The following is a 26753-nucleotide window of genomic DNA, read 5'->3' as shown; positions in this document are numbered from 1 at the left end:
AATCCTGGGTTCAAGCCATCTGCCCAACTTGGCTTCCCTAAATGCTAGGATTACTGGCCTAAGCCACAGTAACTGGCAAGGTATTTCTTAAGAATAAATTGGGTGTTCCCTTCTTCCAACTCAGCCTATGATATTAAGGTGGCTGTCTTGTCAGCTCCTGAAAATTCAGGGCCAGAATTGAAATTTCCATCCAGAGTAGGCCTCATGAATTCATCAGCCATTTCTCGAGTGACTACTATTTGCCATGCAGCATCAGGCACCATGCTGGGAGCTGGAATACAGCAGTGGACCATACAGGCCCTTAGCCACCAATACACACAGATTTTGTAAGAGTAACAGACAGTCTTAAAACCAGACCTTGACTGCAAATGAAAAAGGAGGCAAAAGAGGGCAGGCAGATCAGGAGGATGTTTCCTAATCTCTATGCAAGGAAGGCAGGAAATGGCAATTTAACCAGGGAGGTAACCTAGGCAGAGAATTAATGACACATGCCTTCCTCTCCCTTTGCATTACCTCATGCCAGGCTGGAATTTGGGAAATCTGCTTCTATTACAATGTAGTATATACATTATACATTAAATAAGATTATGCACATTACAAATAAAATAATTTCAAAATTAAGAAATTACACACAGTACAATTAAAATTAAATTTAATTTCAAAATAAAATAATTTTATTTCTGGTGTTCTTTAGAGCACCAAACAATTCACATACATGATCTTCATTCTCATAGTCTATTAAGGTAAGTATTACCTCCATTTTAGAGGTGAAGAAATTAAGGTTCAAAACAACTAACTTGGTGATGGCCATATAATTTTTAAGAACCTTGAGTCTAGCCCAAGAGTGACTGGAATTTCCTGTTCACTTACCACTATTCCAGCAGAATAGCACAGCAATTTCAATTTTGCAGTAAATCAGGGTTAATCATCCCAGAACTGTTTGATAGCAAAAGACTAAAAGAACTCAAGTGCCTACCAACACTAGACAGGTTACATAAAATATAATGCATTTGCATAATGCAATACATGCAACTATGTACAGGAAGCTCTGTATGTTCTCACAGGGAAAGTTCTCCAAGATAGATTGTTATGAAAAGGGCAAGTGCAGAACAGTGTATACAGTCTGATATCTGGGCAAGGATGAAAAAAGTGGATAACACGTATCATTCATTATTGACTGATATTAGCAGGAATGAATACTGGGCAGATACACAAGAAAAAGAAAAGTGATCACCTGGGGTGAGTTGAGGAGTGGATTCTTTCTATTTATCTTTTTACTTCAAATCGTTTGAACCCTGTGAATGTAATACTTATTTAAAAAATTAAACACATTTTGTACTCAGAAGAACTTCCCCTCAATAATATTCTTTCTCTTCATTTTACCCTCCTTATCCCCCCACACACGATGTAGAATGTTTTTAATAAAAAAATTTGCAGATGCAGAATCAATCAGTGATGTAGGAACATTGACACCATCCATCCACTTATTCCTTAGAATTGGTAGGTTTGGCAGGCACTCGGGATCCTGGCATCTCTCTGAAATGAGAAGTTTTTGCAACCTAAGAGAGAGAATTAAAAGTAAATATATCTGGAAACCTCCTTCTTGGCCCTCCTTACACATACAGAAAAACTTACAGATTCTTTTCTTCATAATGAGTTAGCTTCTTTACAGGTACCAGCCCTTCTCAATTTCTCAAATAACTCCCTATGGTGTAAAAGGACCTATCCAGGCTAGACACTTCAATGTTGCTCTTCAGATAGGGTTGCCAGATTTGGCACATTAAAAATACTGAATGTCCAGTTAAATCTGAATTTCAGATATACAGCATATATATATATATAATGTATAGGATGTCTTATGTAGTATTTGGGTGTGCAGCGAGGGGCATACTTAAGCCATTATTTGTTGCCTGTTTGAAATTCAAATATAATTGCATGTCCTGTATTTTATATGGTAAATTTATCCTCTGATTCCACCTGGAGGAGGCTAGTTAAGTGCACTTGAACTTATTAGCCCAGGGACACAAAATGTACATAGCCCAGTGCCATCCAATAGAATTTTCTGTGATGATAGACATGTTTTATGTATGTGTATCCAATACAGTAGACACCAGTAACTTGAAATGTGGTGAGACCGAGAAACTGAATTTTTGATTTAATTATTTAAATTTAAAATATCACATGTGGCTAATGGCTACTATATTGGAGAGCAAAGCTCTAAAAAGAGTAATGTATCTCCCTTCAATTTAGCAACTGGGATTTAAGATCTAGTGATGGCTAAAATGACACATAACTCAGGAATACAATCCTAAGTCTCTGTAGCTTAGATAGTAACTACTCCATGTTTGCACAAAAATGTTTTGTTGTCAACATAATCATTCTGGTTTTTTTCCTCCTGCATTTACTGAAGACCTATTATATGGAAAGGATGTGAAGGTATAGGGTACAAGGTAAGGTAAAATTATTCAACAAACTTATCCTAGTAGGTAAGAGTGTTAACTGAGTAATCTCAGCATTAGAATATAGAAGCTGGGGTCGGGCACAGTGGCTGAGGCCTGCAATCCCAGCTATTTGGGAGGGTGAGGCAGGCAGATCACTTGAGGCCTGGTGCTGGAGACCAGCCTGGCCAACATCTGAAACTCCGTCTACTAAAAATACAAAAACTAGCCAGGTGTGACAGCACGCACCTGTAATCCTAGCTAATTGGGAGGCTGAGGCAGGAGAATTGCTTGAACCCGGGAGGCAGAGGTTGCAGTGAGCTGAGATCGCGCCACTGCACTCCAGCCTGGGCAACAGAGCTAAACTCTGTCAAGAAAGAAAGGAAGGAAGGGAGGGAGGGAGGGAGGGAGGGAGGGAGGAAGGAAGGAAGGAAGGAAGGAAGGAAGGAAGGAAGGAAGGAAGGAAGGAAGGAAGGAAGGAAGGAAGGAAGGAAGGAAGGAAGGAAGGAAGGAAGGAAAATAAAAGCTGGGAGGTTCCATTATCACAAAGCAAACATTAAGTGGATGAAACAGCATAAATTTGATCACACCCACCAGTTGTGTGACCATTTTCTTTTCATGATTTTAAGCAAACATCTATTAACCCTAGACCCAGAGTATATTAAAGAGAATTATTTTATGCATGATGCCAGCTAGCAGAGAACTGGCCCTTAAAAGAATTAACGATCTAGACAACTTAGAATTATCAGTATACATGATGTCTGGAAAGGTTAGTGTAGAAACTGGGAAAATGGTAAGAGTGTGGAAAACAAATGGGGTGTAATTCTAAACTTCACTGTGTTCCTGGTAGCTGGGTAAGGTGAGTAGGTAATGTATTAACAATGATTTATAGGAAGACATTTTTATATAGAAATTCAGATAATCACTCTGTGCCTATCTGAAATGTAATCATTTTTATAAAGAAATTATTTCTGGGCTAAAAAATATCTATTCTCTGGTTTATTTACCAGATACTTGGGTTCCCACTATGTGTCAGGCCCTCTGCTAGATGCTGGGACATAACAGTGAATGACTAGATCAGATCCCTACTTTGTGGAGCTAGGTTTAATGGAAAGAGGCAAACAACAAGGAATCTGATAAATAAAACTTCAAACTGCATTTGAAAGAATCTAAACAGAATGAGTGATAGAACATAATTTGAGGTGGGAAATGGAGAAAGCTTACTTTTTTGTTTCTCTCTTTATACTTTAAAAAAATATACTTGCTCATTTTAACAGTTCACACAGAGATGTTTATAAAGGTTAACCTCTCCTCACCCCATTCTATTAGGTTGGTACAAACGTAATTGCAGTTTTTACCAGTGAAAGTAATGGTAAGAACCACAATTACTTTTGCACCAACTTAGTTTCAGCTCTCTGAGATAATTAATGTGATAGGTTTTCTTCCATACGGTTCTCTCTTTACTCTCATCAGTTGTGTGTGTGATTTTGTTTTACCGGATTATTGTTGTGGGTAGCTGCGTAACATTCCATAGTATAAATGGATGTCTCACTATGTCAACAGTATTCTTATTTATAGTTACTTAAATATTTTAAATGTATAATTAGTTTTTTTTTTTTCTCATCACAGTTTGATTTTTTTTTTTGTTTTGTTTTCAGACGGTGTCTCACTCTGTTGCCCAGGCTGGAGTGCAGTGGCACGGTCTCGGCTCACTGTAACCTCTGCCTCCTCAGTTCAAGCTATTCTCCTGCCTCAGCCTACCAAGTAGCTGGGATTACAGGCATGTGCCACCATGCCTGGCTAATTTTTGTATTTTTAGTAGAGATAGGGTTTCACCATGTTGGCCAGGAGGGTCTCAAACTCCTGACCTCAAGTGATTCACTCTCCTCAGCCTCCCAAAATGGTAGAATTACAGGCATGAGTCACCGCACCCAACCTCTCGTGACAGTTTTGAAGGAGACCTTACATATGTAACCTTACCTAGTGGGGCCTTTATTCTATTGTTGACACTCTCCCTTTCCAAATGTCTATTAATAAAATTTAATAGACATTGCCAGGAAAACTTCTGAAAAATTATATGACAATGGCAATTCTTCCTCATCCTTCACAGTCCTGAGTATTACTGGCTTTAGTGGTTGTCTATTCATAGGTAAGAAATGGTATCCCAGGCTAGGCGCGGTGGCTCACGCCTGTAATTCCAGCACTTTGGGAGCCTGAAGTGGGTGGATCATCTGAGGTCAGGAGGAGTTTGACACCAGCCTGGCCAACATGGTGAAACCCTATCTCTACTAATAATACAAAAATTAGGCTGGGTGCGGTGGTTCACGCCTGTAATCCCAGCACTTTGGGAGGCCGAGGCGGGGGGATCATGAGGTCAAGAGATCGAGACCATCCTGGCCAACCAACATGGCAAAACCCCATCTCTACTAAAAATACAAAAATTAGCTGAGCGTGGTAGTAGGCGCCTGTAGTCCCAGCTACTCGGGAGGCTGAGGCAGGAGAATCGCTTGAACCTGGGGGGGTAGAGGTTGCAGTGAGTCGAGATCGCACCACTGCACTCCAGCCTGGGTAGCTGAGCAAGACTCTGTCTCAAAAAAAAAAAAAAAAAAAAAAAAGAAATAGTATTCCTTTGTTGTATTAATATGCATAATTTTGAATTACTAGGAAGGTTTTTTGTTTCTTGTTTTTCATATGTATTGGCCATTTGAATTTAATACATGATATAAAATACCATTTAATCGGTTTTTATATTATGTTGTTTGCCTTTTTACTAACATTTCCAGTTCGTCCTTGTAAATTGAGGTTACTAACCCTGTATATGTTTTGAAAATCCTTTATCCCAATTTATTGCTCTTTCTACAACTCTCTTTACATATATTCTGTCTTAGACCACTTTTGGACCTATCTACTTTGTGTCCTTTCCTATAATGGCTTTTGTGTTTCCTCCTCACTTAGTAAAGACATTCTCCCACCACCGTTTCCAAACACATACACACACAAATTGATTAATCCATTTAGGTAGGTTTATTTTAGATAGGCTTGTCTGAAACAGAGCTAAGACCTGATGAGTGAAAATGAGCTCACCAGAAGAAAAATCAAAGAACAGGCATTTCCGAGACTGAGGCCAATAAGGTATGTGTCTTAAATCAGCAGAGTTTAGCTGCTTGATGGGAAAAGAGACCAGAGTGGTTGGAACAGCAAAGGAGAACAGCAGAAGAGGTGAACAGAGGTCAGAGATGGTCACTGAGTGGGTCCTCAAGTCATGGTAAGGAGTATGGAGAATGAATTATTGAATATGTAGGTGACGTGACTCACAGATAACTTTGGATTTGTAGAGATGAAGGAAATGTAGCAAGTGCCACTCTTAGAATGTTGATTTGAGTAAATGGTAGTGTCAGTTATTGAACTGGGAAGAACTGGAAGGGATAACAGGCTTAAGGAGCACAATGTTTATTCCTGCGTCTTGGAAGTGTTTAGGGTGAAAGACCTATTAGAGTTCTAAATGGAGATGTCAAATGAAAATGTGGCTACACACATCTGAATTTCAGAAAAAAGATCAGGCTGGAGATGTAAAATTGGAAGTTTACTGCATATAGACAGTCTTTGGAACCGTTGTACTGATGAATCTATTAACTAGACAGAGCAAAGACTAGGGACCAGAGCCAAGCTACAAGTTTCTAAAATTTAGAGCATAGTACAGTCTGGTCATTTTGAGGTGAATACTTAATGACAGAACAATTTGCTGAAGTGTAAATTTAGAGCCCTACACTTTCAGCTCTGATTATTAATGAATACAAGAAAGAATGGATATGGTTATCTGCCTGGTGTCTGTGAAATAATTTAAGCCAGGAAGAGATCCTCACCAGAAACTGACTATGCTGGCAACTTGGATTTTAGACTTCCAGCCTGCTGAATTGTTAGAAAATAAATGTCTACCGTTTAAGCCACCAGTCTGTAGTATTTTGTTATGGCTGCCCGGTTTTGGTACCCAGACGCGGGATGCTGCAACAACAAATACCTAAACACGGGGAAGTGGCTTGGGAAGTTGGTGATGGGTAAAGGCTAGAAGAGTTTGAGGTTCATACTAGAAAAAGCCAATTGTTAAGGGACTATTGATAGAAATATGGACATTAAAGGCAATTCTGGCAAAGGATCAGAAAGGAAGACAGCTGGAAAGAAAGCTTCCATTTTCATAGAAACTTAGATTTATAACGATCATGAATAGAATATGGTTAAATATGTTGGTTAAAATATGGAAATTAGGCCAGGCGTGGTGGCTAAGGTCTGTAATCCCAGCACTTTGAGACTGAAGGGGGCAGATCACGAGGTCCGGAGTTTGAGACCAGCCTGGCCAATATGGCAAAATCCCATCTCCACTGAAAATACAACAATTAGCTGGGCATGGTGATGTACTCCTGTAGTCCCAGCTACTCCGGAGGCGGAGGCGGAAGAATTGCTGAAACCCGGGGCGGGGTGGGGGTGGAGGTTGCAGTGAGCCAAGCAAGATCGCACCACTGCACTCCAGTCTGGGAGACACAGCTCGGATCTCAGATGAAAATGAGGGACAGGTTATTGGAAACTGTAGAAATCGCTGTTCTTGTTATAATGTGTCAAGAACTTGGCTGAATTACACTCTAGTGTTTACTGGAAAGAACTTACAAGCAGTAAAACTGGATATTTAGCAGAAGAGATGTCTAAGAAAAGTATTGAAGGTGTGGTTTAGGTCCTCCTTATTGCTTATAGTAAAATGTGAAAGGAAATAGCTGAAATAAAGAAAGAATTTTTAAGCAAAACACAATCATAACTTGGAGATTTGGGATAGATTTCTCAATCTATATTGTAAACATTGAGAAAGCTTTTCTTGAAGAGGTATGGTTGAACAATCTTTTCTTTTTTTTTTTTTTTTTTTTTTAATTTTTGAGACAGGGTCTGGCTATATCATCCAGGCTGGAATACAGTGGCACAATCTCAGTTCAGTGCAACCTTTGCCTTCAGGCTCAAGCAATCCTCCCACCTCAGCCTCCCAAGTAGCTGGGACTACAGGAGCTCATCACCATGCCCAGCTAATTGCACCACCACACCCTGGCTAATTTTTTGTTGCTGTTGATTTTAGAGATGGGGTTTTTACATGTTGCCCAGGCTGGTCTCTAACTCCTGAGCTCAAGTGATCTGCCCTCCTCGGTCTCCCAAAGTGTTGGGATTACAGGCTTTCGTGAAACATTGAGCCTGACCTGAACAACCACTTGATAAAGAGATAATGGGTGTGACCCAAGGATTTAATCAGCCATCTCAGCAGGAGCTAGGAAGAGAGATGGGATTATTCCAGCAGAGACACTGCCAATTTGAACTCAAGTAGGCAGCAAAACCAGAAAGGAACAAAGGAAGGTTGTCGACTTTTTGAATTATATAGAACAGGATCATAGAGCTATCTGGCTGTCAATGTGTACTATTCTTTAAGAAAAGGAAAGACTGACCCACCAAAGGCAATTTATGAGATCATTAGGGCTGCCACTTTTTTTTTTTTTTTTTTTTTGAGGTAGAGTCTCACTCTGTCACCCAGGCTGTAGGGCAGTGGTACAATCTCAGCTCACTGCAATCTCCGCCTCCCAGGTTCAAGGGATTCTCCTGCCTCAGCCTCCCGAGTAGCTGGGATGACAGGCTCTAAATCTGTAGCCTTTCGAGTAGCGTGCCAGCCACCACACCCAGCTAATTTTTGTATTTTTAGTAGAGATGGGGTTTCACCATGTTCGTCAGGCTAGTCTGGAACTCCTGACCTCAAGTGATCCACTCTCATTGGCCTCCCAAAGTGCTGGGATTACAGGCAGGCGACACCAGGGCTGCCACTTTGATTTAAGACTCAGAGAGTATAGATGGGATAGGGTGGGGGTGGGAACAGGTAGTCAAGGCTGACTCTACCTCAAAGGTAGAGTAGAGAACATGACTACCATCTTCTTCAAAGATGCCTTGAAGAACTGGGCGGGAGAGTCCCTCACAGATGGCTGCCTGTGCGGGACCCCACCAAACTGAAAGAGCGAGACTTCAGGCAGGGCAGATGGAGTAGGCCACCCACAGAGCCAGAGGTAACACTGCGACATCACTGGGTCTGAAAGTGAGGACATCAAGCCAAAGAGGGTTTTTCTTAAGACCGAACATAATTTGCCTTGCCAGGTTTTGGACTTGATTAGGACACATTACACCTTCCTTCTTTCCTATTTCTCCATTTTCTAATGGGAATGTCTATTATGCCTGTTTCACCATTGTGCCTCAGAAGCATGTAACATTTCTGGTTTCACAGGTTCAAAGCTGGAAAGCAATTTTGTCTTGGGATGAATCGCACATTGAGTCTCACCCATAACCTGATTTAGATGATTTTTTAGATGACACTTTGAACTTTAGAATTGACGCTAGAATGAGTTAAGACTTTCAGGGGGCTGTTGGGATGGAATAATTTTTTTTTTTTTTTTTTTTTTAGGACTCTAGCTCTGTTGCCTAGGCTGGAGTGCAGTGGTGTGATCTCAGCTCATTGCAAGGTCCGCCTCCCGGGTTTATGCCATTCTCCTGCCTTAGCCTTGAGTAGCTGGGACTACAGGCGCCTGCCACCAGGCCCGACTAATTTTTTTTGTGTTTTAGTAGAGACGGGGTTTCACCGTGTTAGCCAGAATGGTCTCGATGTCTTGACCTTGTGATCCGCCCACCTTGGCCTCTCAAAGTGCTGGGATTACAGGTGTGAGCCACCGTGCCTGGCCAGAATGGAATAAATTTATCTTGTATGGGAGAAGGACACACATTTTGGCAGGCCAGGGACAGAATGTTATGGACTAAATTGTGTCCCCCAAAATTCATTTATTAAAACCCTAAGCCCCAATGTGACTGTATTTGGAGATAGGGCCTGTAGGAGGTACATAAAACTAAAGGTCATAGGATAGGGCCCTAATCCCACTGGGGCTGGTGTCCTTATAGAAGGTAAGGAGACACTTAGAGCTCTCTCTCCACTCAGGAAGCAAGGAAACACCATATAAACACACAGTGATGGCAGCTGTCTGTAAGCCAGGAACAGATTCTCACCATACACTATGTTGGTACCTTGATCTTAAACTTCCAGGCTCCATAAGTGTGAGAAAACGAATTTCCATTCCAAGCCTCTTAGACATGGGAAAGAAGATTCTGTTGTTTAAGTGATCCAGTCTCTGGTATTTTGTTATGGCAGCCTGAATAGGCTAAGATGATGAAGGATGTGGTAAAACTTTAGGTCCCAACCACATACCAAAGAGGCTGGAATTTAACACACTTTCTTCTTTCAACTGTAGGCAATGTGCACAAGTTCTAAATCCTAAGCCATGTTGGCTCCTTTACTCTGCCCAAACTACAAATCAAAATCAAACAACTGTAATATAATAACATCCAATGAAGTTCTGACACTTCTTTAACATGACTACACTAATTCAATGCCAGAAAATTCATTTTATTTTGAAATCTACATGCCATATTCCAATTTCTGTTTAAGGTACAATGGTCATATTTATTCTTTTTAATATAGATTTATCAGGCTGGGCACGGTGGCTCACACTTGTAATCCTAGCACTTTGAGAGGCTGAGGTGGGTAAATCACCTGAGGTCAGGAGTTCGAGAGCAGGCTGGTCAATATGGTGAAAACTGTCTGTAGTATAAATACAAAAATTAGCTGGGCATGGTGGTGCACGCCTGTAGTCCCAGTTACTAGGGAGGCTGAGGTAGGAGAATTGCTTGAACCTGGGAGCACGAGGTTGTAATGAGTGGAAATCGCACCAAAACACTCCAGCCTGGGCGACAGAGCAAAATAATAAATAAATAAATAAAATAGATTTATCAGTTTATCAATAATATAGTTTTTTTTTTTCTAGGTGTAAATATAGGTAATAACTGTCTTTTAGTACATTTTCTCATGATGCTCTTCTTACTTGGTTTGGTACAATATTAAGTAGTGAAATAGAGAATCCTGTCGCTACATATGAACCCTTATTCCATTTGCTCATCTCCAATACACATGGAAAATTCTCAAATTGCTAATAATGTTGTGATACACATGCATTATATTTAACAGGAATATATAAATTTATAATAATTTAGGATCAACAGATGGCAAACCTTTAGGTTTGTATTTAACCTTAAAATACAATTTTTAAAAATTAGTTATAAAATTTCTAATACTTTCTTTTTTGTGACCTCAAGGGGAAAATATAATTCTTATAAAAAAGAGCTCAAATGATTTACAGAATAAAAAAAGTGAATGGAGATGATGGATGAATTAAAGGAAAGGATATTGCTACATAGATTATTTGGAAATTTAAAAAGGGAAATTACAACTGCTGATTTTGTGTTAACTGATCTGCTTTGTTCAGGATATCTTATGTACCAAAAAATGATTTTATCTCAGCCTCACATCTCAGTAAATTCCTGAAATAAACTTTTGTCCCTGGTGCCTTTGGTAATTGGAAGACCTCTAGGTTTAGCATTCTCATCCACTCGCCCCAATTTAAATAGTACTCCCCAGGGCCATTCAGGCAAGGTAGATGAAAACTTGCTCAAGAGTTGGAATCCAATTTAAGCTACCGAAATTCATTGCCCAATCGAGAATTTTCCCCAGAAGTAACTAGGGCTTTTGGATATAACAGTGGCATTTCAAAGTAGAACGTAAAGTATTTTGGAGATAAGGAGACAGGACAGAGCTATGAGGAATATCCTTTGCTTAGGGAGTAGGCCCTTAGCAGTACCTCTTAGGTAAGAACTGGTTAACTGGCACTTTCTGTTTCTCTGAAGTTTCCAGAACAAACTGCCAATGCAATTTGGATTTTCAGAGTAGATTTTCTTTTTTGTTGTTGTTGTTACTTTTTTTTTTTTGGAGACAGTCTCACTCTGTCGTCCAGGCTGGAGTGCTGGAGTGCAGTGGTGCCATCTCGGCTCACTACAACCTCCCCCTCCTATGTTCAAGTGATTCTCTTGCCTCAGTCTCCCGAGTAGCTGGGACTATAGGCGTGCACCAGCATGCCCAGCTAATTTTTGTATTTTTTAGAGATGGGGTTGGTTTTTTTTTTTTGAGATGGAGTTTCACTTTGTCGCCCAGGCTGCAGTGCAGTGGTGGCATGATCTCGGCTCACTAAAACCTCCACCTACTGGGTTCAAGTGATTCTTCTGCCTCAGCCTCCTGAGTAGCTGGGACTACAGGCACTGCTGGGACTACAGGCGCCTACAGGTGAACCCCACCATGCCTGACTAATTTGTGTAGTTTTATTAGAGACGAGGTTTCGCCATGTTGGCCAGGTTGGTCTCGAACTCCTGACCTCAGGTGATCTACCCACTGCAGCCTCCCCAAGTGCTGGGATTACAGATGTGAGACACCATACTGCCTTAGAAGATGTGTTCTATTGGAAAGAGAAAACACGATTAGCAACCTATTAGTTTAGTGTTTAATACTTAATGTCTTCCTTAGTAATAAAGTAAGTCTAGAACAAAGTGCTTCCTGGCTGCCTAGTCATTTATTCATTCGGTTTCACATTTTCTCAATGCCCAACAACCAAGTGTCTCTTGTATGCCAAGTTCTATGCTGATTATCAGTAATTGAAAGAGGGGGTCCAGATCTTAAGTATTGCTTAAAATGAAAGCCTCTAGGTTAACAAACTTAACACAATGTTTCACTACTAAACAGACCAAATACAAAATCTTGTTATTGGTGCCCAGAGAGAATTGAAATTCGTTTTCTCTCTCTCCTTTTCTCACTCACCACAATAAGTCAGTTGCGCCAAGTCCTGTAGCTCTTTACTGAGCCATCTTCTCACCTGTCCCCTTGTTTCATTTGTCACACCCTAAATAAAAATTGTACTGGCTTTTTTTTTTTCTGGATTTACAGTGTTAATACATTGTCAAGATTTACCTCTTCATGTGGATTCCCCGGGGAAAATTACCTTTCCTTCTTTTCTTAAATTCTTCAGAGGTTAGAAAGCCATTAATAACATTCTGGTATGTGGACAAAGTTTACCCATTATGTATGGATGTTTTACTCTTTTTTATTTTTCTGACAATAATCTCTTAAGGAGGTGTGGTTATAGAATAGCCAGCTGTTATAAGTACTGGTTTTCTGGCCTTGGAACTTTTTAAAAGCTGTTTCTTCGTTTGCTCATCTCAAAATTCGGAATAAGGATAAAACCTATTTCTAAGATTGTTGGATTAAATGAATTAACATACTGGAAGCTCATGAAATGTGCCTGGCACACAGTAGTGCCTAATAAACCATCTCTTATTTAGCCTGTTTTCTGATTTCAGAATCTACACTTGCTGAGCCAGATTCTTTTCATTTCACGGTGAGCAAAAGCATGCAAGGAAGAGGAGGAGGCAGGAGAGCTGGAATCAAAGGCAATTTGGCCTGGAAATGAAAAGGATTCCAAGGCCCACATAAAGCAGTTCTCCGGCCATGCGCGGTGGCTCAAGCCTGTAATCTCAGTACTTTGGGAGGCCGAGACGGGCGGATCACGAGGTCAGGAGCTCGAGACCATCCCGGCGAACACGGGGAAACCTCGTCTCTACTATAAAAAATACAAAAAAAATAGCCAGGCGAGGTGGTGGGCGCCTGTAATCCCAGCTACTCGGGAGGCTGAAGCAGGAGAATGGCGTAAACCCGGGAGGCAGAGCTTGCAGTTAGCTGAGATCCGGCCACTGCACTCCAGACCGGGCGACAAAACAAGACTCCCTCTCCAAAAAAAAAAAACAAACAAACAAACAAACAAATTCTCGGACATACAGGAAATGCTGGGGGGAAAAAATCCGGTCCTCTCAGCCCAAGAACCATGTGAAACCAGACCTTCCTCAATCTGATGACTCTCAACCCAACTGCCCATTAGAATCGTTGTAATTTAAAAATATCCTCGGAAAATTCTAACATGTGGCTATCAAAGGTGATCATTTGCTTTTATGCTACTTTGTTTTCTCATAAACGGGACGTCCAACCCTTTTCCTTTGAGGGTAGTTGTAGGGAAAGGAGTGGGTGGAAGGAGGAAAGAGCGGAAAAGGCTGGACCCGCCCCAAGCCGGTGTCAGTATCTGGGAAGTGGGAGGAGCGTCAGCAGTAAACAGCCTCTGCTTGGATTATTATCTCCTGCCCACACACTCGGATTTGAAGGCTCAAAACGAAACAATGCAAAACGTTTCAGTTGAATTCCAGAAGCGTTAGACTAAACGACTGGGTCTGTTTGGCCAGTCTGAGGAGCTGGGCGTGAGCCGTAGGCAAGACTCAGCCCGCCTAGACTTCCCTGCCCACTTAATTCCGATCAAAGTAGAAACCGGCCGGGCGCGGTGGCTCACGCCTGTAATCGAAGCACTTTGGGAGGCAGAGGCCGGCGGATCACCTGAGGTGAGGAGACCAGCCCGGCTAACATGGGGAAACTCCGTTTCTACTAGTGGCGGGCGTCTGTAATCCCATCTACTAGGAAGGCTGAGGCTGAGGCAGAGTCGTCTGAACCCGGGAGGCGGAGTTTGCATGCAGTGAGCCGAGATCGCGCCACTGCACTCCAGCTTGGGCAACAAGAGCAAAACTCCATTTCAAAAAAGCAAACAGACAAAAAGCGCAGAAACCGAGATCCGGAAGAAAACCTCGGCGAGACTCAGAATCCAGGAAAACAGGTCCCTAGAAATTCGCCCACGGTCCCAGATCTCCATTTCTTGTGGGTGGGGCAGCTGTTACCAGACAGAAGCAAAGGTTTTCTTTTTTGGGGACGGTGTCTCACTCTGTTGACTAGGCTGGAGGACAGTGGCACGATCTCGGCTTACTGCAACCTCCCTCCCAGGCTCAAACGACTCTCCTGAGTCAGCCTCAAGAGTAGCTGCAATTGAAAGGTATGTGCCACCACGCCCGACTAGTTTTTTGTAATTTTTTTTAGTAGAGACGAGTTTCATGTTGGCCAGGCTAGTGTCGAACTCGTGACCTCAGGTGATCCGCGCCCCTCGGCATCCCAAAGTGCTAGGATTAGAGGGGTGAGCAGAAAGCAAAGGTTTTTGAGTGGCCACAGGCCCCAGTCTCCTTTTCTGGCTGTGCTGGAAACCTAGACGTTTGAGTCTCTTAAAATAAAACAGCACGTTGCATGTCAGGCATCGTTCTAGATTAGGGACATTAGTTTGTTTTTTAGACATCTTTCAACTTCCTGGTTAACTTTTAGACAGTATACCCTGCACTTTAGCAGAAATGGAACCTAGAAAGTGAGGCTGCCTACAGCCTAAATTGAGAAGAAAATAGAAGGGGGACTAGTCGGAGGGCCGAACAAGGTTACCGTCACGCTACAGTTTTGCCTTCAATTTACATTTTTAAAGTAATCAGTTTTTAGATCACCAGGTATCCCTGGCATGTAAACTAGTTAGGCACCATCTATGGTCGATATTATAAAACACTAACTAGACTAGTTAGTTAGCATATGATAGTACATGCGAATATTAGATCCGTAACTGACCTAATACAGACAGACAGACCAATCTTTAGTAACACCGTTCCCCAAAAAACTGAAAAGCAGGAATACATGTTGCTCCAGATTGGGATAGAATTAACTTACCTTAGTACCTTTATTCCTTGTACGTACAAGCAGTGAGGTTAGCTCTTCCTCTGAAACGGTAGGGGGGCTCTGAAAAGAGCCTTTGGGTTTGATAGCGTTTCCGGAAACTCAGATGCCTGTCAAATCACTTGCCCTTAGCCTTGTGGTGACTCTCGGTTTTCTTAGGCAAAAGCACGGCCTGGATGTTAGGAAGGACGCCGCCCTGAGCAATTGTTACCCGGCCTAGCAGCTTGTTGAGCTCCTCGTCGTTACGGATGGCCAGCTGCAAGTGGCGAGGGATGATGCGGGTCTTCTTGTTGTCGCGAGCCGCGTTGCCGGCCAGCTCCAAGATCTCAGCAGTCAGGTACTCCAACACCGCAGCCAGGTACACCGGCGCGCCGGCCCCGACCCGCTCTGCGTAGTTGCCTTTGCGGAGCAGGCGATGCACTCGGCCCACGGGGAACTGGAGACCAGCGCGAGAAGAGCGGGATTTCGCTTTGGCGCGAGCTTTGCCTCCTTGCTTACCGCGTCCAGACATCTCAATAAAAAAAAAAACAGCACCAAAACAAGCAGTCTAAGCTCAGGAGAAAACAAACAAAATCAATAAATGTGTAAAACATGGCTGCTTTTATAGGTAGTTGCTGGGGAGTAAATCCGACTTTTCGATTGGTCGGTAGCAAATACTCGTCAGGTAGCCAATAGAAAAGCTGCACTTTCATACCTTATTTGCATAGCTCGGCCCACGGATGACAACTCTGCAGTTTGTCTTCCAATTAACTAAGAGGTACTCTCCATCCCTCATTAGCATAACAGCCCTATAAGTAGCAGAAATCCGGTTTTTGCTTCCGACACATTTCTGGTGGTAAGGATGCCTGAGCCAGCCAAGTCTGCTCCCGCCCCGAAGAAGGGCTCTAAGAAGGCGGTGACCAAGGCGCAGAAAAAAGATGGCAAGAAGCGCAAACGCAGTCGCAAGGAGAGCTACTCTGTTTACGTGTACAAGGTGCTGAAGCAGGTCCACCCCGACACCGGCATCTCTTCCAAGGCGATGGGGATCATGAATTCTTTCGTTAACGACATATTTGAGCGTATCGCGGGCGAGGCTTCCCGCCTGGCGCATTACAACAAGCGCTCAACCATCACCTCCAGGGAGATACAGACTGCAGTGCGCCTGCTCCTTCCCGGAGAGCTGGCCAAGCACGCGGTGTCGGAGGGCACCAAGGCCGTCACCAAGTACACCAGCTCCAAGTAACCTTTTCAAGTAAGCGTCTTAACACTTAACCCCAAAGGCTCTTTTAAGAGCCACCCACATACCCACTAAAAGAGCTGTGGCCAGACGCCAAATTTTTATTTGGCGGCAGAAGAGAATATTAGGGATTGGCGAAGGGTGGGGACAAGTACTGCAACTTTGAGGGGGACAAAGGGGCCTGAGCCTGGAAGAAACCAGTCACTAAAAATGGGTTTGGGGTCAATTCGTTGCGCTTAATTTTAAAATGGAGACAAGCGGCCATTTTGCTAACCCCGCGTTCCCGGAAGAAACCTCAGGCTCGCGTAAGTTTCGGACCCAGTTGTCTGTCCCTGTTTACGTCGCCTGGTTCAACGGCTGCCCTAAAGTCATAATTTCGCCATCAGATTCTAGCCAATAGGCTGTCCTGTCATTTTTAATATTAACCAATCGAGAGAAAGCTGGTTTGAGACCCTTATTTACATAGCGGACCGGAGTGGAAACCTGGGGACTAACTGGCTAAGAAAGGACACCCCCTCTGTTTTCGTGCCGCACACCTTCGTAATATACTGAAGGCTGTGTCTCCTTGGTTTCCAACTGCCCCAGTAATAAAGTCCTTTAACATAATACGTGTCGGTTTTGATAAGAGTAAGGCAGTAAGAACCTAAAGATGTAAGCACCGCGCCAGATGTTGCTTCATACATTTTATTCTATTCAACTGGTTTGTTCAAGATTCAAACCAAATTTTACTTGAATCAGTGCTCACCCATAAATGGTGTGTTGCCTGATTGAAACTTAAAATTTCTGTAGGGGGCTTGTAACATGCAGAAAAGGTTGGAAGTTGCTTTAGGAGAAGCCAACTCTAACTTCGGTAAATTGACAAGCATTCGAACACTGAACTGAAGGCCAGTAAGGACTAGACGCTGGTTGAGAGAATGAAGAGGAGACGCCATTAAACTTAGCACATACGCTGTGTCTCCTAGAGGACCTTCCCTTCCTAGACAACTGCAGGCTGCTTTATGGCCTGGGAAATGCCACATTCCCTTAAGTATTTTATTCATGGTCTTTTCCAGGCAAAGATTTTAAGATGAAAGTTTAGAAGTAGTTTACCTATCTTTTTACTCAAGTCTAGAACACGTTTTTAGCACCTTGAAGTGAAGTTTGCTTTCTCCATTAAAAACTGGGAATATACCATAAATAAAATTAGTGTTAAAGCAGATTTTTGCAAATTTAAATACCATGTAATTTAGGTTACAAAGTTATTTAACATAAGGACTGTGTGATCTTAAATCTGCAATTTCTTTCACAACGGGAAAATAAACTAAGGCCTCTCTTTGGTGTCAGACAAGGTCTTATAGTTGAACCCTGCTGTGCAATCACAGGCTGCCTTGCCTAGATAACTTATCTGAGAAATTCTGATGAGAAATGAAATTTCCAGAGTCCCTCACAAGTAAATTTTCTTCTTTTTTTTTTTTTTTTTTGAGACGGGAGTTTCGCTCTTGTTGCCCAGGTTGGAGTGCAATGGCGCAATCTTGGCGCACAGCAACCTCCACCTCCCGGGTTCAAGCCATTCTCCTGCCTCAGCCTCCGGAATAGCTGGGATTACAGGCATGCACCACCACACCGGGCTAATTTTGTATTTTCACTAGAGACGAGGTTTCTCCACGTTGGTCAGGCTGGTCTCGAACTCAGGACGTCAGGTGATCCGCCCACCTTGGCCTCCGGAAGTGCTGGGATTACAGGTGTGAGCTCCCGGGCCGGACCTAAATTTTTTTTTTTCTATGCCTCTAATGGACCTGGTCAAAGACTTCTTCACATTCAGACTGACCTCTCTTCTACCTGCCAACTAACTAATCAGTGTAACCAAAACCTGCAAGCAAAATTCAGTATTCCCAAGGTGATTCTTTCTCCGCCTTTTCCCCTTTCTCTTACGTAAATTATGTTTTTGCCTGTGTTAGATGAAATAATTCTATTGCTTGTTCTCTCTTCTGTACAAGTACACAGTAAGCAAATCATTAACTTCTTGGTCATTTATTTCTGAATTTTCCACCAAGACAGTGTTTATGTGAGTCGTACAATAAGAAAACCAACAGAAATGTGTGTCGTGGAAACATCTTGTCTAGCCCTGAACCCTTTGAGTTTTCTGTTCACATTCCTTTGGCTTTTGCATCCTGAAAGTTTATCGTCCGCAATAAATTTGGTTATTCTATTTGAACTTGGCTGATTGGTTGCATATTGGTAGCAGTAGTAGAATTTGAATTATGGTTTTCTGGTCACATCATTAAGTGATTAGTCAGTGGAGAGGACAGGAAATCTGGTTTATTTATTAACCTTTTTTAGGGGTGTTTTTGTTTGAAGATGTCGATATTCTCTCTGAGAACACAAGGTTAGAGAGTTGGTGTTTTTCTTTCTGGCTTTATATGGGATTTGATGTTTTGTGCTTGGATGCCTCTTTCTACCTTCGAAAACTTGTCTTTTTTGAGTCCAAATAGTTGTCGATATCTGCAAAACCAGTATTCCTGTGTTAAGGAGATATGAATATGAAATGGCTGCCCTGTTGTAACTTTTGACTTTAAGAAAGTGTTAAGACTAGCAGGAGACAAAAAGGAAATCAAGGAAACCGAATGTCTGGTTTCAGTAACTGCTATGCCAAAGGCTCTACAGCTTATTATTAATTTTAGTAATTTCACATTATTGCCCCTTCAGGTTCTTTAAGCAAGGTTAGAGGATAGAAGAAACATAATGTTGTTACAAATTGGACTATTGAGTCAGGAAAAAAAAGAGTGCTTTCAATGTCTGAATAAAACAGATTTAATATTTTCTAAACCTTAATGAGTTTATTGTAAGGGATATGACGCTGGAAACTAGAATTTTTTACTAAACTGAAGATCAGAGAATTACTCATATTTTCAGCAATGGTGCCACCTGAGGGACACCTGATCTTAATTACATACCTTTATTTATTTCTTTAACTGATCAACATACTAAATAGAACACCTATGGCTCTGTTTTTAATCCACTTTAAATTCTGTTGTATTAGCACGGTTAGCTTTTCTAATTGGCAATAAGATTGAGACTATCTTTTTTTTCTTTTTTTTTTTTGAGACAGACTTTTGCTCTGTCGCCCAGGCTGGGGTGCAGTGGCACAATCTCAGCTAACTTCAACCTGCGCCTCCCGGGTTCTAGCGATTCTCCTGCCTCAGCCTCCCCAGTAACTGTGATTACAGGCACACGACCACGCCTGGTTAATTTTTGTATTTTTAGTAGAGATGAGGTTTCACCATGTTGGCCAAGCTGGTCTCGAACTCAGGTGATCCACCTCAGCCTCCCAAAGTGATGGCATCACAGGCATGAGCCACAGTGCCCAGAAAAGACTATCTTATTTTATGAATTTAAATAACTGTGAAATTATCCACTTCAGGGAATTAATTAATTATAATGTAATCTTAAATTTTAGTTGGCTTACATAAAGACTTAAAATACATCATTTTAAATAAAAATTCATTTGTCTAAAAAAAATTAAAAATTTTCCTTGTGCTTTAAATGTGCTACCTCTTTAAGTTGTAATTCAGAGAAAAGAAGTTTAACTGTGAGTTTCATTAGTGGTCTTAGTTAACAGGTTAAAGTATTTTGTAAAAAAAAAAAAAAATACTTCACAATTTTTACATAACTTAAAAATGTTAATACCTTTTTTATTAGGTATGTTCTTTTCTAGGAAAATATATAATATATCTAATCAAGATTATTTTTTGGACAAATTGGCTTAATAATTTCATTTTAAAAATAGCTTCTTTATTCTTATCATAATGTAAAAATAATATTAGTATAATATTATAGTATACACAAGTTTAGGGTTCATTTTCTAAAAAACAAAAACAAAACAAAAACTAATTTAATTTGAGTGTACTGTATTTCTTCCACTAGCTGTACTGGTGAGATGAGTTAACATCACCATATTTATAATTTTAAAATTGTAAATTATTCATTGAACCAAATTAAATCATAGTAGATAATGTCATTTGAAAAAATTGAATTAAATTTTATGTTACTAATTATAAGGATTCAATGTGTGAGCTTAAGTACTGAATTCACAATGTGTGATAACTTTAAGAATTTAGGTGAATATTATTAAATTGAGTAAATTAATGCTTAATCTTTGGATACCTGGACAATTTCTAAATTGGTGGGTACAAAATACAAATCACAAAAACCTGTGCAGTTTATGCAAATAACATTTTTACACAGTTTAGAATAACCATTGATAAACAGATAAGAGAACATACGATTGCCTTAGAATAGATACTCTTGCTTTTGCCACTTTAGATTTGTAAATCACGTGCTGTATACCTGTGGGCCTAGAGGACCATGCAGGTTTTGGATGACTTGCCTCTGTTTTCTTCATGCCTATGAGGGAACACAATTGCCTGCTTTGTTTAAGGGCTATGGTTAATCCAAACAGCTCTGACTCTACCAAGCACTGTAGCTACAGAGAAACACAAGTAAGCATTCAAGATAATGACTACCTTGAGCCTTTACTTATTTAAAAAGTTGTAACTGTTTGTTAATGTGGTACATTCAATTTACTATGGATTGTCACTCTAAAATAAGACTTCAATCTTTTTCTTATTTTTATATAGCCATGATTTATATTCATATCTTAATGTAATAGCCAATCTTCTCTGGCAACATTATAACAATGCTGGAACCTACATTTTCAGTACTTCAAACAACAAATACTGCTTTTATACTTCAGAGCAGATGGATATGTGCTTCCCAGTGTAAACCCATTTGGAATCCCACTGAGATATATACTGTCACTGAAAATACAGTTCTGAGATTCATTAAAAGACCTCCAGAATTCTGGAAGTAGGAAGTTTCGTCTTCAAAGTCTACAGATGAAGATTAGGTCTGAAATAGACAGCTTCTTCCTTCTTTTACCTGTGGTATTATTCTGTTTTGTCCTTTTCTCCATTATCTGTCTTTCCAGTTATTAAATTTTAATCTGGCCCTCCCAAGTATTAAAAAAACAAGCAAATAAACAAATCTCAGTTACATTTTACTAAGAGAATGGCATGCTAACTTTTTGCAGGTTTGTAACAAGGACCTTTATACCTTGACTAAAAGTTCCTAAATAAGAATGTTTACTAGATAATTTATTTAAGAATGTTTACTAGATAATTTATTTCTGCCTATGGGCCACATTTGAGTCAAAAAATCAATTAGGAAAAATGAACTTGTTTAACTAAAGTTGACCAAACTTATCTTTGAGACCTATTCATCTAGCTAAGACAAGCTAATTAAATTCTTGAAGACAATTTGGACTTTAAGGAATTCTTATAATATTTGCAATTACCCTCATAACTTTTTTTTTTTGCCCTACTTCTCTGCTTCTCTAATATGCAAATGATTAAATGATGTTACAAAGCCACTGTCAAAAAATAAATAAATAAATAAATAAACAAACTCACATGGTTAGACTTGCTCCTTTATGAGCTATTATTACCAAAAATGGAGGAGCTGAAAAACTCTGTTACCAGAAATCATGAAGACATGGCCTACCTAACATGGAAATGTTGATTGTCAGTGGAAAATATTACACAGAGATAGCCACAGTGCTGCACAGCCAATCTTAAGTGTTTCTAGAGAATCAGTAATTGTTTTCTTTTAACAGTATTGGTTCATACAAGAAGAGACTATCCATACTAAACTCTTTTCTACTGAAAATAATGTGCAGACATAATATCCTATTCCTAGACAGTTTGGTGTTTTTTTCTCACATTTCTATTTTATAAATCATCTTTTAAAAATACTTTGTTGAGTGAGATCAGTCCATTGCTTGATATACCCTGTGCACAAGTAAATAGTATGCCAATAATTAAATGTCTTTGAGTCACAGTTTAACAAACTCAACTACCCTGAGCCTATAGAATGGTAATAATTGCCCTACTCATAAAGATGAAGTGAGGATTAAATGAAATAGCAACTATAGAACACTAGTTCCGGACATGGTATCATGAGACTAAAATGGCTGCACAGCATTGCTCAATGATGACAAAAAGTGAAGCCTCTGGAGACAAACTCCAAGTTTGACTCTCAGATCACCACATATCAGCTGTGGAACTCTGAGGCAGGTCATTTAATCTCTCTGTGCATTAGTATCCTTCTCTATACCTTATGGGTGATGGTAATAGCACCTACCTTCTAGAAATATGTGAGGATTAAAGATCCATAATGCATGTAAACCACTGTGTTTACTGCTGTGTGACAAATTTTATTTATAACCATCTTGACACTCCTAAAAGAACTTGAAGCAGCTTATGACTGATAACTTTGGTAGGAGTTGACCTTCTATAAATTACAAGAATTTCATAAGTTATTTGATATAAAAATGCCAGTTGATCATAATATGTTTACCTGGGTCCAACATGTTGAGAAAAAATACATATTTTTTTCCCCGCGTATATGAAATTAGCTCTCTAGGCATATTCCTAAGGACTTAAAGAATGATAACTATCATTTCTCTTAAATCTTCCAGATTTGGAAGGATATATATATTCAACACATTACCAGACAATCCCAGTAGTCCTAAATTAAAAGACATTAAAAATTAGTAAACCTTTTCCTGCCTTTAGCCTGTGTAATGCTGGATGACCAAGCATAAAATTAAATTGAGTAGAGTGTACCACTGTAACATTTCCTGAAAGGTATTCTAGGCTCTTGAGTCAGTTCTTTGGGGTCTGAAGTATCATGAGTTCATTATAATCAAGAAAAAGGGAGTAAATCTGGAGATGAGCCACTTTCTTACTACTCCCTGACCTCAGTTCTTTTTTTCAGAGACAAGGTCTTGCTTTGTTGCTCAGGCTGCCAGGTTGGAGTGTACTGGCGCCATCACATCTCACCGTAACCTCCAACTTCTGGGCTGAAGTGATCCTCCTGCCTCAGCCTCCTGAGTATCTGGACCCACAACAGGTGTACACCACCATGCCCAGCTTATTTTTTAAAAAGTTTTTTAAACTTTTTTAAAAAAGTTGTTTTTTAAACAACTGTGTTGTCCTACTGTGTTGCCCAGGCTGGTCTCAAACTCCTGGGCTTAAGTGATCCTCCTGCCTCAGCCTCCCAAATTGTTGGGATTACTAGCGTGAGTCACTGTACCCTGCCTCACCTCAGTTCTGAGGAGGAAAAAATATGTAATAATAATAGGAGTTTGGTTTGCTGATTTAAAGATTCATGTAACCTTATCATTCAATGCACAATTTGTAGAATAATTAATAGAGACATCTAGTCTCATGTTTCTACAGTTGCTCATGCCTTGATATTAGATGTCCTTGCTGCTGGCTCAGAAGGGTAAAAGAATAGAAATGATGGAGTTTCTCTCATTCTATGAGGAAATAGACCTATGTAGAGGAGGCTACCTGTGGTAAAACCTTGTCCTCATCACTTAAAATTCTAGACTTATTCTCTGACCATATCAAGTTTTCAAATGGTAAAATAATTGGATTCAAGATAAATATGAATAAACTTTGTTTTTACTTGTCTCCCTCCTCTTCCCCCATTCTCCCTTCCTTTATTGTCTCGTCCTTAGTTTTCTTTTCACTTTCTTGTCTACCATTATTGGACCAAACTCAGCTGTAGGATAGAACAAGAAAAAAAAATTGAAAATTAAAATGTGCCCCTTTTGTTGTTAGACTTGCTTAAATAATTGGAGTAATGAACCTTGGACACTAGATTTTAAAACACACACATTTGAGCTTCAGTGCACTGAAATAAATATATTTTGTGAAATTAAAAAATAAAATTGCATGTTTAAAAATTCTGCAGAGACAATACAGGTTCTGAGATCTTGAATGGAAGGAAAACTGCTAGCCTCAAGAGTGGATCAAAGATGCTCAGCAGGCAACAGAGTAAGGGCGTTTTGGAGGGTTTAGAGAGACTGCTCAGGGTTCTAGGCTCTCAAAATCAGACAGTCCCCACAACCTGACCTTTGTCACTATCTTCTTTGTGAAAAACACTAAGTCTTTTTCCTTGCTGGACAAATTCTTATTCTTCAAGGTTAGATCAAATGGAACCTTAGGACAATGACTAGGTTATGTTCATCTTTTAAGAGCATATGGAAATTCAAGAGCTAGAGGGTGTGGCTTTACTGCACAGGCTCACTATCCAACAGCTGTGCTACCTGGGAAACTTGACCTCTCTGTGACTTAATTTCCTCATCTATAACACAGGGAGAATGACAGTAGGTGTCTCATAAGGTTGTTGTAACAACTAAATGCCTTGGTATCTATTATGTGAAGTACCTAAAACACTGCCTGGCAGACAGCAAACATCCAATGAACTTTAGCCATCATCATTATCATTGTTTTCAGAGTCAAATATAATATCTCATATCTGATAAATTACAGAAGTGAATCAATCACTCTCTCTCTTTTCTCCAGGGGAGACAACAGCTTTTAGACACATCTTTTCCAACAGTTGTCACTACTGGACACTGTTTCATCTTGCAAATGAACCAATGAGAATGAGTGATCCTAGAAGAAGATAAATGGAGGTATTTTGAACAATCAAAAAAAGACCAATGAACACATGGCTAAGAAAAATTAGCTTGTTTTTTTCTATGTACAAAACTGTTAAAATGTTCTTCATAGAAATTTATGAAATGAGAAACATAAAGACAAAATTAAAATAACTCCTAGTATCTCCTATTCTTTTTATATGTATAGCATATATATTCATATTCATATATATTTATATCTCACATCATGTATCATATATAAAATTAGGTGGCATATGATATATATATTTAGATAAATTTACTTAGAAACATTTTTTATGGATGTATGATTTATGAATATATTGATACTTATGTATTCATTATTGACTGTTTCAATTGATTCCCATTTTATGCATTATAGATTATAAAGCTCACACATCTTTCTACATAAATCTTTGTTCAAATATTATTTCCTAAAGATAGACTTCATGAAGTGGAAATACTAAATCAAAAGTGAAAAACATTTTCTAAGGTTCTTAACATGTACATTGCCAAATTGCTATCAGCATCATGCCAATTTATAATCCCACCATAATATAGAAATTCCTGTTTTATAGCACTCATATTTACAATAGATTTTTAAAAGCATTGTTAACCTAATAGGCCCCAAAAAGAAAAACAATTGCAATTACATTTCTTTATTTTAATGACTTCATTAGTGAGGGTCATTTTTCCCATGTTTCTTGTTAGCCATGACCCTATTAGAAATAAACTGTGCTACAAAATGATAAACATGATATCAATCATTCCATGGGAAGGCACTATATAAAGAATAATACCTTAGATTAAGGCCAAATAAATAATATTTATCAGGTGCCTCTTCTGCGGAGGACTCTGAAGGGGTACTAAACTGCACTTAGCTGCATGCAACTGAAACTACTGTTACCTACATTGTCTCTTATAAACATTATAACTACTCTTTGAGAAAGTGTTTACTATGGACTGAATTGTCTCCCCATCCCCCCAAATTCATATATTGAAGCCGTAAGCCCCAATATGACTCTATTCCTAGACAGGACTTATAAGAGGTAATTAAGGTTAAATGAGGTTATTAGGATGTGTTCCCAACTGGACAGGATTGGTGGCCTTATAAGAAGAGGAAGATTTTGTACGTGGTCTTCCAAATTAAATTATTTTTTTAAAAAAAGAGAAAGAGAGAGAGCTCTGCATACATACTGAGGAAAGGCTATGTGAGCTCACAGTGAGAAGGTAGCACTCTACAAGCCAGCAAGAGAGCCCTCATCAGAATCCAGCCATGCTATACCCTGCTCAGAGACTTCTAGCCTCCAGAACTATGATAAAATTTTGTTGTTTAAACCACACAATCTATGGTATTTTGTTCTGGCAGCCCAAGCCAACTAAGACAGCATCATTGCTGTCACTTACAAGAAAACTAAGACTAGGAGAGATAAAAGTTAAACTTGTCCAAGGTCACAAGGGCCAGAAACAAGTGAGGTGAGAAGTTGACCTTGTTCTCCTCAATCCCAGGTCAGGACTTCTCCACTCCACATGTAGATAGCCACCTCACAGTCAACAGCCAAATGTCCCCAGAGTCAGCATTAGACCAAGATGTCTCACCAGGAGATAAATGCCTCATCTTGAATAAATATGTTCTAACAACTTCCCCATGTAAAACATTGAACCTCACGAAAAACAAAAATGCAAAGTATGTACAAAACTATGTTTACCACTTAACTGACAGTGATATAAAGTTTAATGATATCCTTATAGTCTTGGAGGGGTTTGTGTATGTGTTGAAACAGGTGCTCATGCACTGCTGATAGACTGTAAATTGGTCCTAGAGAGAAAAATAAATAAACTGGAAGGAGATATGCTGTATGTTTACTTTTTTTTATGGAAAGATATGAGATATACCTGGAAATTTGATTGACCATGCATCTATTTCTTCAATGGGTATGCACAGTTGAGCTGTTCCCATGTACCAGGCACTGTATGGGACAATTGCACATGACAGACAAAAATTTTAGCCTCATGAAG

At 39.9% G+C, this 26753-nt stretch overlaps 2 protein-coding genes across 2 annotated transcripts; one reads left to right on the top strand and one right to left on the bottom strand.

The window, feature by feature from the left end:
• Positions 1 to 493: 493 nt before the first annotated feature.
• Positions 494 to 15609, bottom strand: LOC104663541 (histone H2A type 1-C). Its single transcript, XM_010364791.2, has 2 exons — positions 15007 to 15609; positions 494 to 1559 (listed from the first exon to the last, which is right to left on the bottom strand). The coding sequence occupies exon 1, from the start codon at positions 15521 to 15523 to the stop codon at positions 15131 to 15133; it is 393 nt and encodes a 130-aa protein (XP_010363093.1). The 5' UTR covers positions 15524 to 15609; the 3' UTR covers positions 494 to 1559; positions 15007 to 15130.
• Positions 15563 to 24921, top strand: LOC104663549 (histone H2B type 1). Its single transcript, XM_010364804.2, has 2 exons — positions 15563 to 16243; positions 24640 to 24921. The coding sequence occupies exon 1, from the start codon at positions 15854 to 15856 to the stop codon at positions 16232 to 16234; it is 381 nt and encodes a 126-aa protein (XP_010363106.1). The 5' UTR covers positions 15563 to 15853; the 3' UTR covers positions 16235 to 16243; positions 24640 to 24921.
• Positions 24922 to 26753: the final 1832 nt, after the last annotated feature.

This window comes from Rhinopithecus roxellana, chromosome 4, assembly GCF_007565055.1.
Source record: "Rhinopithecus roxellana isolate Shanxi Qingling chromosome 4, ASM756505v1, whole genome shotgun sequence".
NCBI classification, from domain to species: Eukaryota; Metazoa; Chordata; class Mammalia; order Primates; family Cercopithecidae; genus Rhinopithecus; species Rhinopithecus roxellana.
This window is presented reverse-complemented; position numbering and strand designations above follow the sequence as displayed.

Bases quoted from the DNA above. Each gene is read 5' to 3' on its own strand.
- LOC104663549 (XM_010364804.2), top strand. From the start codon at position 15,854: ATGCCTGAGCCAGCCAAGTCTGCTCCCGCCCCGAAGAAGGGCTCTAAG.
- LOC104663541 (XM_010364791.2), bottom strand. From the start codon at position 15,523: ATGTCTGGACGCGGTAAGCAAGGAGGCAAAGCTCGCGCCAAAGCGAAA.